This window comes from Saccoglossus kowalevskii, chromosome 18, assembly GCF_978046115.1.
Source record: "Saccoglossus kowalevskii chromosome 18, keSacKowa6.1, whole genome shotgun sequence".
Lineage (NCBI taxonomy): Eukaryota > Metazoa > Hemichordata > Enteropneusta > Harrimaniidae > Saccoglossus > Saccoglossus kowalevskii.
The window spans coordinates 587,957-601,283 of record NC_140658.1 but is presented as its reverse complement, the minus strand read 5'-3'; the positions used below and the strand labels follow the sequence as shown (position 1 = coordinate 601,283).

The following is a 13,327-nucleotide window of genomic DNA, read 5'->3' as shown; positions in this document are numbered from 1 at the left end:
TTTGTCCTGATTTGTAGGAATCTGAAAAACGCTTTTCACAACTTATCTCTTATTTAGTTTTATGCCGCATTCAAGATGGCAGCCCATTTATTTTATTATCACATGTGTGCCAGCTGACTGCGCTCTCAACCCATCTCTCCAAACTCTATCGAAAGCTTTCGAAAAATCAAGGAAGGCAACATGAGTTAATTTCTTGATTGATTTACGGTGTGACACATTACCTTTAAGGGCAAAAATTATGTCCTCACACCGATAATCCTTCCGGAAACCACCCTGAATCTCACTTAGTATATTATTTTCCTTGAAAAATTTCTTTAATTTTTTTTTCAATTATTTTTGCATACGGCTGAGTTTAGAGTAATGCCTCTATAGTTATTTAAATTTTTTACGTCACCTTTCTTATGAATTGGTTTTACAACCCCTTGTTTCCAATTGTTTGGAATTTTGTTATTATTCAGACAAGACTGAAAAAGAATCGTTAAAGAATGAACAACTGATTCCCCGTCATTAATGATGAATTCATTGACAGAATTTACAGAATTTTATTGCATTTCGAACGTCGTCTTGGTTTATTGTAATTGTATAAATTATTATTGTCTTCTCGACAGTGGATTGTATTTTTCCTAATTACTTTTAACCTTTCTAATATTTTTTTATGAAAATCTGTCTCATTTTTGTCTTCAACTAAAACCTTGTTCATTTTTCCTAATGTGTTCCACTAATGTTTTATGTTATTTTTAATTACTGTATGGTTTGTTGTTATGTGTTTACTTTTACCTAGAGTGTCATAAATACAAGTGTGTTTATTAATATTTTTTGTATTTTCCTTCATTAATGAACTAGCTATTGAACTACAACAGTCCCCTCACCATGGTATTCAAACTATCCCCTGACCTCATTGAACTCATTGTTTATTGTTTTCTGACGATATTGCGGTGTTTTCGGACGCTGTCATTGGCTTACAAAGATTAATACATAAGCTTGAAGGGTATTGTGATAAATGGAAAATGACAGTGAACTTGGACAAAACAAAAGTACCGGTAATCGTTTTCAAAGCGGGGTGTCACCTAGCCTTCGGCTCTGGCATCGTCAATATTATGGTCATGACCACCATCCCTTGGGCAGGCAACAAATCGTGATATTACCCTCACAAGCATGTGTTATTATTTAAATATAACATAGACAAATCGGGGGTGAGGGTGAAACCTACCTAGGTGGCAGACATAAGGAAACTATTGTTTTTGTGTATTCGCAGAAAGTTGGCAATATTCAGGAATTTGGAAGCGTATTTTCATGTCGTTTTGAGAAATACCTACATTTTGAGTGGCTTACTGATATTTGTTCCTTAGACAAACTGGTTACATATCAGAAATTTAAGCTTACATTGCAAACGGAAAAATACTTAAAATCTGTTGTAATTTATTCCCATAAAGTAGCTCTTGCACAGTTTCGATGTTCTTCTTACTGCCTTTGCATTGAAAGAGATTGTGGTGTAATTGAGAGAGATGAACATTTTTCCCCTTCTTGTGACATAGATGAAATTGAAAATGAGTTTCACTTTCTCCTTGTTTGCCCATATTACCATGAATTGCGAACATAATACTTACCCAATATATTTTATAATAGCCAGTTTTTTGATAAATTTATAGAACTTTTTACTTCTCAAAACTCTGACATTTTACAACCACAGGCTACATCTTTCATGCATTGAAACTTAGGAACGAGATATGTGATTTTATTTAAATATTCTTCTTGTACATCTAAAGTATTTTTATTTTTTTTGAATATTCTTTATGTACATGTAAATACTTTTATGGGTCGATGGCTTTGAATTTGTAAATAAAGACCATTGACGAAATATAATATTTGCACGTTTTAAATTGCAAATTGCCAGTTGTGAACTTTAAAATCAAACACATTCATCAGGATTTCTGCATGAAGTTACAGGTACAAAAATGCATTATTTGCTTCCTTTTTCCAAGTTATATAATAAATTTTCTTGTACTATTCAAAATATATACTGGGTATATGCTGGTTGAATGAATTTGATTGGATCTACACTTAGTGTAAATTCACAGGGAATTGATGATTGACCCTTAAAAATTGTTTGTGACATGTCGGAACTGCTAATAGAAATATTATGTAAAAGCAGCACATTGGCTGCCCATTTGAGGCAGTGAAAATCATGAAATTGGGGTCAGTGACCTTTGTGAAATTTTTTCTTTGCAAGTGCTATAAAATGTCAATGTTGAGCAGCGAGAAATTGAATGGTTTACTCATACTGTCAGATACATGTAAATGTCACAGTCACAAGACTCTAGTAAAGCTATAGGAATGATTTCAGACTTAAGTATCATTATTACCGGTATTATGACTTTATACGTAGCAGTCAGTTTAAAACTAGTATCTTCAATTTGAATAAGGATTTGCATCAACAATGTATTTTATAAATGTATTGAGGTTTCAAAGTTGTATTCCCATTTTGCAAATCTGTGAGGTACCATCTCCTGACCAATATATCATTATCTGTTGAGATTGTGGATGGGTAAGGAGAAATTAACTGTGCATGTATGTATGAATTTATGCCTCTTGCTTGTACTGTTTCTATCCTCACTGCATGCAAACAATCCAGTTGTTTATGCAAGACAACTGACATATTCTTCTCCATCCATAAATATAGGTTCATAATTTCTGTGTCTGTAAATGCATGGGCCCACGGCAATTAATATGATGGTATGTGTGGGTAATATGTATCTTCAATCTGATAAATGATGATAGATTATTTGTTTGTTTTAATTGTAGGTGCTGGTAATGGGTTGCGGTAGTTCAGCCAATACTGTAGTTAATAGTAGTCAACCTAGTATAAATAGTAATATACAGAAACCAAAGAACCAACAAGAAAACAAGACTATATTACATATAGCTAATAAGAAATCGCCTTCTACTTCAGCTCATTCTGCTAGTTCTGATAGCAGCAATATTAGCCCATGTATTCTTGGAGGCAAATCCACATCAATTAGTTTCAGTAGCATTGTAAATCCTCCAAGTACTGTAAGCCCAATCATAGCAGGAGACATTTCCACTGGTTCTGCAAGTGGTGTTGCCATGGCAAGTACGAGTAAAGGTTCTATCCAGAAGAGTACAGTAACCATGGTTACAGAGACAAATGAAGATCAGAAAAGATTTAACATTGCATTGAAGTCAATGTGTCGACTGGTGAAAACAGATGAACTGTATTCGTATGCTACACAGAATGTCATATCATTACGATTGGACAGAATACCACCTAACGCAGACTTCTCATTGGCTACGCTATATTCAAAGCTTACCAATATCACAGTAAGTCAAAAGCTACATATTTTTTAAGTTCAGTCATATCAAGGTGTCTTATTTTTCTAATAATGCAATTATTTTACTTGTAGGAATTAGATATCTCTGGTAATAGATTGGGGCCGCAAGGTGTACGTACCGCTGTCTTAGCTATGATATATAACGACAGGATTACTACATTTAATATATCCAACAACCAAGCTGATACAGACAGTGCAGTAAGTAAATGAAACGAAAGGTATAGAGGTGTAGCTTGTCTGTTTGGAACTCACATTTAAATTGAACTTGTGATAGAGGTGCTCTGGAATAAATGAGATTGCACACCAAAGATGTACAATCAAATTCTGTATTAAAGTATTATAGACTTTTATGTGGATCTCATGTTGTTTTCAAATATTTCATCTCAAATAGTAGACAAATATTGGTTGCCAAGCTTCTTGTTTGAAAGGGTAAATCTAAAATACTCTCAGCACACAGGAATTCTTTCCAAGCTTTCTTAGATGTTTCTTAACAAAAAAGATATAATCAAATGCTGCAATGCATTTTAAGCGAGGACCGTAAGAAGCATTTGTCTGTTATGCCTATGCTTGAAATGCCATTTCTCAAATGCATTGCGGTATTTGATTAAATCATTTTAGTTGAAAAAAATACATTAGGCCAAAGTTGACAGTCTGACCCGCTAGATCATCTTTGTGCGAACTTGTCCAAAATCACTAAAACACTATAAACATCACAAAATAATTTACTATCTATTATTCTTGATAATTCCCTTGAATGATAAATCTAAATTATGTTGTCTTATTGCTTAATAGGAATGTATTGGAAAACTGATTGCACTGAACACTACCTTAACATGGTTAGATGTGTCAAGTAACTCCTTGGGTAAGGACTTCTTCTCACGCAGTGTGGGTCCAGCGTTACAAACAAATACTTCTCTTAAATGTCTCAAGTGAGTATGCCATAATCTCAGGTTAGCTTTATACCTTTAAAACATCAAAAACATTAGATTTTAAATTATTAATGTTCCAATTTAAACCAACTAAATGAAGTTGGTATAGGTATAAAAATTGAAATGGTTTTCTTGGTTGTTGCTTATCTGTATGTAGTATCTGTACATACAAAAAAACCTGACTTATTGATTAATTTTGGTTTTCCATTTGAATATTTGGCAGGTATGTATACTACCATTGCTGAGGTTATTGTGTAAATTAATAATGTGTGTTCCTGTTCTATGTGACCATCTATTATTAATAAAAATGTCATAAATTAAGAAAAAAATAAGGCAAAGGAAGTGAGAACAGGATGTCATATAGTGTAAATACAGATAGTTGACATGACAACAAAGTACATATGGGAAATCATCTAAAATACTGTGCCTAAGAATGAAATATTAATTATTAATACTTTTAAAGATGACATTTATAGCAATAAACTTTATTTAATGAGGGTAGTGCGGTACTTGGCCCTCAATAAGGGATCAATAACTGGGGGAAAAATGCTTTGAAAAATAGCTATGGGGAATACTTAAATTGAGGAATAAATAATGATTTAGTATACAACTATTTATTGAAAATATGCCTCTAATAGAATAAATACGGTATATATCTTTCATGTAAATTTTAAAAAACGGAGTATATAATTCAACAAGATCAGGTGGGGGTAACCAATAAAAGGTCCTGACAAGGTCTTTATAATTTGACTGCTGGGGGATACTACCCCGATAGTTTCAAATGAGCTGCCCACTTCTCCCATTAACTTTTCCATAGTAGTTGTGCCAATTGCAAGCTGCAGTACACATTATGAGGAAGATCTACAAAAGAGCTCAAACCAATTACAAAAATTTGTTCCCACCCAGTTTCCTAGCTGTATGGGTGTATTGAATCATAATTATTTAATACAAGTGCATGACTATTGCATATGCCTTATTATATTACAGATAATCCACAGGTTGATGTATTCTAATACATACAAACTAAACATGTTTGATAATATACATACATGTATTTATATTTTCAAAACACTAAGACATAAAGATAACTACAACTACAGCTTATTAAATATATTTAAAATGCATTATTAAAATATGTTAGTATCATAGTTTATTCCAGATTTGCTTTAAATTAGTTTTATTTTCTACTGTTTGTCTTTGTAGGTTTGCAAGTTGTGGTGCTACTGATCTCAAAGTCTTCTTTGAATGTTTACAAAAAAATAAAACATTAGACATATTAGATATGAGTTATAACTATATGACTAATGGGGAATTGACGGCACAGATGATAGCTGATATACTGAAGGTAAATACCATACTCAACTGTCTTTTCCCCATGCTACCTAAGTGCTCATCACTCACTTGGGGGATTTCTATTTGTGGTTCACATTTGACTTAGCACCCACTTGTTTCGAAAGCTTCAAATTTGACTGCCAAGTCATGAAATCTGGTCAGTGAACATCATTCGATTTACTTCCAAATAATTCCAGTGGTCATCGCTTAGATATATTGCTGTACTATTTGGAAATTGTTATGTGATTCATGTTATTCAATAAGAAACCTTGACATTAATATAGTAATATATTATTATATTTTATAATTATTAGATTATATAATTCTAATGATTATACATTATTAATACATATCTCAGCATTTATTAAATTCATATCCTCATGTAGTCAGATAATCACCAGTATGATAAACACAAAACCAGTGTAGTTTTAATTCACCCTGAATTCTTATTTGTTATTTTGATTCTCAACAGGCAATGTTATAATTGTTATGCTATGTTTTACCAAATTATGTATTTTGAAGTTTGTGCTATGTTTTCAACACAGAACCAAGAATGCAAACTTACCTCACTTGAAATGAAATCTACTGGCATTGATGTGAAAGGGATGAAGTTCCTGGTGGAGGGGTTACTTAGCAACAAATCCTTAGAAATATTTTGTGTTGGTGGTAATAAGGTATGTTCACCATAGTCTAGTATGTTCTCCCTTCATTGATATACAATTCATTTTGAGATTAATAATGACTTTTAACACACTGATTTTATACAGATGTCCACTACAGGTGACATGGCTGGATTGGTGATTGCTGCCATACAGCATCCTGGTTTAGTGACATTCAATATGGATGATAGCAGAGTATTAGACAAAAACGACATTAATATCAGTGAGTATACAGAGAGTAATGGTGCCAGTGGTAGGAAGGAGGGGCAGAGGGTGGGATATTATAGATTAATAGATAGATAGATATTTTATTTGACACAAAATTTAGTATGAATGAAACAAAAACATACATACTATAAATCAATGGTCAAGAAAAACACAAATAAAACAATAGACTAAACTAAAGCTTAGATATAAAATCAATAAATTTTCCGAAGCAATTGACAATGAAGCTATCTTTAGTGCCTAGCAAGCACTTGAATTTCTCAAGAGTTGATAACTTGCAAATGCTGTCATCGAAAATTGCTAATTCAGCTTCAAATTTAGTATGAGCTTGTACAATCTGATTATTTTTACATGTGAGTAATACATGAATTTCATCCCCAATAGCCTGTTCATTACATAGAAAACAAAATCTTTGCTCTGGAGGTGTTTTATTATATCTAAGTTTTTCAATTGGCAAAGAGTGAGAAGAAATGGGTAACTTAGTGAAGCTGACTCTGTGTTGCACATTTTTGATTTGTTCTAAATATGGTTCAAATTCAAAATTTTGTTTAAACTTGTTACAAGTACATAGCTTATTCTTTTCTGGTTTAAATACCGTTGGCAACCAGGCTTTATTAGTCCCCGTTCGGACAAAGTCCGAAAAAGGGGACTTATAATTCGGTCTCCGTCCATGCGTCTGTGCGTCCGTGCGTCCGTCCGGAGTCATATCTCCCTTGGACCGATTCTGTTCATTCTTTGCATGTGCCTAGTACTTTATGTGGGACATATGCACATGCAGTGGTTTAGCGATTCGATTCAAAATGGCCGACTGGCAGCCATCTTGTTTTTTGAGAATGTTGTATTTTGGACATGCTTTGGCAGTTTTCTTTCAAACTTGGTACATAGATTATACATGTTAGGATACATGTCCATGACGATTTATTTCACAATTGGATCAACGATGGCCGACTGGCAGCCATCTTGTTTTTTGAAAATGTCGTATTTTGGACATGCTTTGTCAGTTTTCGTTCAAATTTAGTACATAGATCATACATGTTAGGATACATGTCCCCGGTCATTCGTGAGTTCCTGAGTCTGTCCGTCCGTCCGTGTGTCCGTCCGTCCGTGCATCAGTCTGTCCAGAGTCATATTTCAGAATCCTGTGGACCGATTCCGTTCATTCTTTGCATGTGCCGAGTACCTTATGTGGGACATATGCACATACAGTGGTTTAGCGATTCGATTCAAGATGGCCGACTAGCAGCCATCTTGTTTTTTGAAAATGTTGTATTTTGAACATGCTTTGTCAGTTGTCATTCAAACTTGGTACATAGATTATACATGTTAGGATACATGTTCATGGCGATTTATTTCGCAATTGGATGGTCAACTGGCAGGCATCTTGTTTTTTTGTTTTTTTTATGCGGTATCTCTTTATGCGTGCTCTGTCAGTTTTCATTCAAATTTGGCACATACATGTACTTTATACATGTTAGTGTGCATGTCCATGAAAATTTGTTTCAAAATCTGGTCAAGGATGGCCGATTGACAGCCATCTGACTTTTTGGTTTTACTACTATATTTCCACAGTTTATGTACCATTTTCATTTGTATTTGGCACATACATCATACATATCAGTGTGTTTCATAATCAGATCAAAGATGGCCGAATAACGGCTGTTTTTATGTTTGGCCATATTCCTACTACATGGAACACGTGTTTTGATGTAAATAAACAATGTGTTGTATATGCCACTTGGAACTCAAGTTTCAAGGACACGCTGTGACAACCCCTCTGCTTTAATATGACGAGCACAAAGAGAACTTTCAAAAATTTAACAGGGACTGTGTCATTTTCAATGACTTGTTTTTAATTGATTTTAGCCTTTCATAAACATTTGTGAATAATTAGAGGATAGCTACCAAGTTCAGCTCCAGTTGCTGCATTGCTGGACTTATTACATGTATTAACACCTAAAATCTGTTTGAAAGTTTAATGTGGAGTTGTTCAAAGTGTGTTTTGTCATTAAACAGACTTTGAATAAAATTGTCTTCAGGTATTTTGTTATTTTTTGTTTTAACAAGTTTGAAATTAAAAGCCCCCCATATCTCAGATCCATATAATAAAATGGGTAGGATTGTACTGCGATATAACTAAATAGCATTTTTTGGTGAGACTATATAATTGTGTAGGCTAAGTGTTTGTTTTAATGCACCTATTGCACGCATTGCTTTTTTGACTAGATTATCGATAGCAATTAATTAAGTATTAATTTGGGTCGTGTCTGTGCATCGGTGTGTGCACATTTTCATGTTACCAGCTTTTTCTCACACATGTGTGATCCAATTCAGTTCAGAGTTGGTACAGAGACAGGAATTGATGGTGCTATTACACACATCAAGTTATTTTTTCGATTCTTCAAAGTTTCACTGTGTTTTTCTTCGGTTTTTAAAATTTTTCCTTCAAAACTGCTGGAAAATCCGACTTTTCCCGAAATTACCCGAGTTTAATTCGAGTTTTGATGACGCAAACGCAGTTCTCGTCTCGGTGGAAATCACAGTCGTTTTTGTGTGAGGATATTGTATCCCGGAATTGTATCTTTATTTGTGCAACGCTTATATGGACAAAATTGTGTCTCGTCAATTTCAAAGGTAAGAAACTGCTTGTTATGGTATTTATACACTTTGTATTATCGTTTGTGTCTCGGGTTTGGTGATCGTGAGAAACTATTGCTAACCTGGCGAGAGTTTCGCTCAAAATCATTATCGCCATGCTTGATTTCTGCAACATTTACATTTGTTTATGATTTCCACAGCTATTGTTCTATGAGATACGTCCTCGCTGTTCATAAACAGCCATAAACAAGTTTAGTTGGGTCGGCATGTACTCATTGAAAGTGTTGGTTTATTTACGTAATCCACTGATCACGCCATAGGCGAAGCACAGTCCCTCTATCGTGATAGAGGGACTGTGGGCGAAGTTAAATTTATGTCGCTACTCAGGAGAGCTTGCTCACAACGCTAAATGTCCCAAATAAACGTACGTTTATTTTTTTCACAGAAAAATTCCACCCGGTACATTCTTATTTGGGACGGTACGTTTATTTATTTTTTCTAAATCGCCCCGATTAACAAAAAATCATGCCTTTTTCCCCATGAAAAACGAAGCCAAAAGATCGCACTGAAACATCGGTAAATCTGGTCTTCCGTGTTGCTTTCACCATGAGGTCGCTGAACTGTCATATTTAAATGCTTTATGGTAATTTGAGCACATGGGCACCATCCAGCATTTTGATGGATTGATTAGCGACTTGACCGATCTGGTCAATAAACTCGCCTCGTGCGAAGGATAACATGGCGGATATCGTATTGCTTTGGGCGTTAACATGTAACCGAAAACATTTGCTTACGATAAAACTAAGTTGAATTTTACTTGCATTTCATAACAATTCAACGAATTTATTTTTTGTATGTTAATATAATCACTACTGAGTACTAATCAACAATTACAACACTTCGAAAACAAGTAAGCTACCGTTTAGAATCACAATAAACTTGTACGATACAGTACAATACAATACTCTAACTACTATTGCTAAGGAGTGGAAAATCACATTCACATTAGAGTCATAACTATGGAAAGAATATTTTTATATTTGGTGGAGCTGCTCATATATCATGAGCATACATTTTGTATGTATTGTGCAGTTTTCCAGCCAGTCCAACTCGAGTAGTGATTGGTTGCTATATCATTACATCTTGCAGCCTTTCAAATAGTATATTGCTAGACATGCATCAATTATTGTCCATGTATATTCCTAATTGCTCAGTGAAAACTGCAATTTCTTTCTGGCTGGTATGAATATATTAAAGTAATATTTTTTCGTACTGAAAAGACAGTACACAAATATCTTTTTTAGTTAAATTTAACAGCTAATAGAAGCACATATGCTACAACCTCTGCTTACTTTTGATTAAATGTTTTTTTTGTTTTTTTCAGGTGCAGAGCCAGAATTTTTTTCTCAGAATGCAAAGCCACTGAAACTGCATATATTACAAAAGCATACTGACAATTGTATAAAGTTTTGCAGGTCGTCAACCAAAGCATAAATATGTGTTTCTCTGTACATAAAAGTTCAATTTCACACGATTTGTTAATATTAATGTATGATATTAAAAACTTTATAATATTTTTCACTTATATTATTGCACTTTATTTGTATCATTGTCATATGAGAAGTACTCTTGTCCTTATTTAGAGATATTGGAACTAATTCAGGGCCACAAACTACATGTAGATCTGTACATGAAGTACATGGGAAGTAAAGTTGTTGACACAGGTACATGTAATGTACACCAAGGATCATTGCAGTCCTCAGTTCCTCATCTGGTGCTAGTACTTGTATGACAAACGGTATCTTTGCCCTGTTACTGACTAAAATATCAGAAGTTTTTCGCTGGAATAGTTCTGTGATTGACAGTGTTCTTGTATTAGGAATACAGTTGTACAAGGAAGTTTATCCAAACAGACACAACACTGACTCTTCAACATATTTGCAGATCTGATTTGCATACTTGCATGTCATTTTACCTGTTGTACTTGTTTGTTGCTCTCTGGTGTTCTTGCTGAGACCAGAATGGAGAGTGCTATAAACTTGAAAATGCCATTACCAGCTTTTTCTTAGATATGTGTCATCCAGTTTTGTTCAAAGTTGGTACAGGGACTGGTAATAATTGTTTATAAGTGCACATAGCATTATATGTTTAACAAGTTATAAATTGTCTCAGAAAAGCCAAATGAATAAATTTTTACCCCATCCCCTAAAATTGTAACACATCAATTCTGAACAATTAATAACAGAATTTTAATACAGCTCATAATGAATTAATTCACTCTGACACAAACCCAGTTCAATATAAGTTTTTTAATTTTTTTCTGAGCGGGGGCTATGACATGACATGTCATGTCTTGTTTGTTTATCAAGATCTGGATTACCATTGCATTTTTTGTTCAAGCTGTTGACAAAATATTTAACTTCAGAATCAATCTCTGAATAAGAATTTAATGGTTGAAATTGAATGTTTAACAGTGCTGAAAAATAGTCAGTCCAGTCAGTAGTTTGAATTGGGGGTAAATGATTAGTTCTGTTCGCGCTACTGAACTCTTTAATATTTTTAATAGCCTCCCAAAAATCTTTTGGGTTTTTATTTTCCAAATTCATTAAATTTTGAAGTAACATTGACTTGAATTCATTTTTCTTTAATTTAACCAGTTTTTTGTAGTTTTTGTTCAAGTTTTTTCTCTGCATTCTCAAGTTTTGATCGAATGAAAATTTGTTAAGTTGTTTAGAAATATCTTTTAGGTTTTTACGCACTTGCTCTAAATCACTGTTAACCATTTCTGTTTTTTACTTTTACCGCTTTGATTTGTTTTTCTAGCCTTAATTTTAATAAAACTAAACTAATAAATGATTGATCATCAATGCTTGATTTGAGTCCATGAATGTTCCAAGAGGTTACGTTGAGCTGTTCTTTGTATTTTTCTATTTACGAACTAAATGGGTATCCCCATGGTGGATAAAAGAATGGTATTGAAGGAAGAATTCTGTTGTACATTTGAGGCAATGACATTGGTCAATCTATGGCTGGTGGCAGTGCTGTAAGCCATATTGATACCAGTTTGACATTGCCATGTTATTTAGCCTTTGTGGATTTTGAAAAGTTTGTGAATTGTTTTTAGAATTGTTGTCATCAACAATATAGCTTTGCATGTTTTCATTTGTTGAATTATTATTGAAATTGGCTCCTGTTGTTGTAGTACTTTGCAATAGTTCACTGTTACTTTAATGAACACTGTTGGTGTCACTCGTCAACATATTGCTGATATTTGGCTCACTGTTATTTTGGTTATCAATGCTGCTACCATCTTCTCTCTTGTATCTATCTTCTGTCTCTTGACGGTTTGGTCTCTTTTGATTTCTAGATGAGTGCTGTGCATTTCTTGACTGATGATTGGCTTTGCTATTTCTGAAAATAGTTTCCCTAGTACGAGTACTATAGTTTTTTCCTGTAATAGCATTAATAAGATTAGATGCAAGGACTTTAGTTCCAATGTCATTAAGGTGAATAAAATCCTGATTATAGTATTGCCTTGATCTGTACAATTTTCTGTGGTGAACAAATACAATGTTCTCTTTATTTTCTATCCTAGACTGAATACTTAATATGTTAACATTCCTAATCACTTCATTTAGTTCTGGATTTCCTCTAGAAAGGATGCCAGAAATGATAATGGTGGATGCTCAATTCATGTGGGTCTCAGTATAGTTTATTAGTTGACTAATATCTTCAACTACATGATCACATTCTTTTTTGTTAGAAATGTCATTACTCCCAACATGGTAGATAATCTGCTTGTATTTCTTTAGAGAATTGTGTTTGATGTAGTGTAAGGCATCATTCACTGTTGTTGATCTGACTTTAGTGACACTCTAATTGCTTAGTTTCTCTGGTTCAATGTGTTTAATTAATGAGTCACCGACCAACAAGACCTTGTAGTTGGATTTTGTAGCTTCCCCTTTACAATCTTTCTTCATATCTTTATATTGATCCTTAGTGTGCATATTGGAGGGATTCCTGTTTTCGACTGCACTGGTAAAAATAATAGTGGGAACCTTTGTCATTTTTTCACTGCTTAATGCCTTTTCAGAAGTTTTTTCTTTCTTGTATGACTTAGTACCACGAGTAACTGTATTGAAGCCTGTATCCATCCCTTCTATAATTGACTCTAGAGCATTATATTTCACTTCCAGAACATTCAGCTTATCACACAAGATATTATTCGTTAATTTAA

At 33.8% G+C, this 13,327-nt stretch overlaps 1 protein-coding gene across 1 annotated transcript in view; it reads left to right on the top strand.

The window, feature by feature from the left end:
- Positions 1–13,327, top strand: part of LOC100372267 (uncharacterized) — a 105,726-nt gene that overhangs the window by 25,633 nt on the left and 66,766 nt on the right. Inside the window, exons 2-7 of the mRNA XM_085492812.1 lie at positions 2,803–3,339; positions 3,423–3,548; positions 4,143–4,279; positions 5,483–5,624; positions 6,157–6,285; positions 6,379–6,493. Of these exons, the coding sequence (XP_085348938.1) occupies positions 2,812–3,339; positions 3,423–3,548; positions 4,143–4,279; positions 5,483–5,624; positions 6,157–6,285; positions 6,379–6,493 (1,177 nt within the window). The 5' untranslated portion in view covers positions 2,803–2,811. The remainder of the gene's footprint in view (positions 1–2,802; positions 3,340–3,422; positions 3,549–4,142; positions 4,280–5,482; positions 5,625–6,156; positions 6,286–6,378; positions 6,494–13,327) is intronic.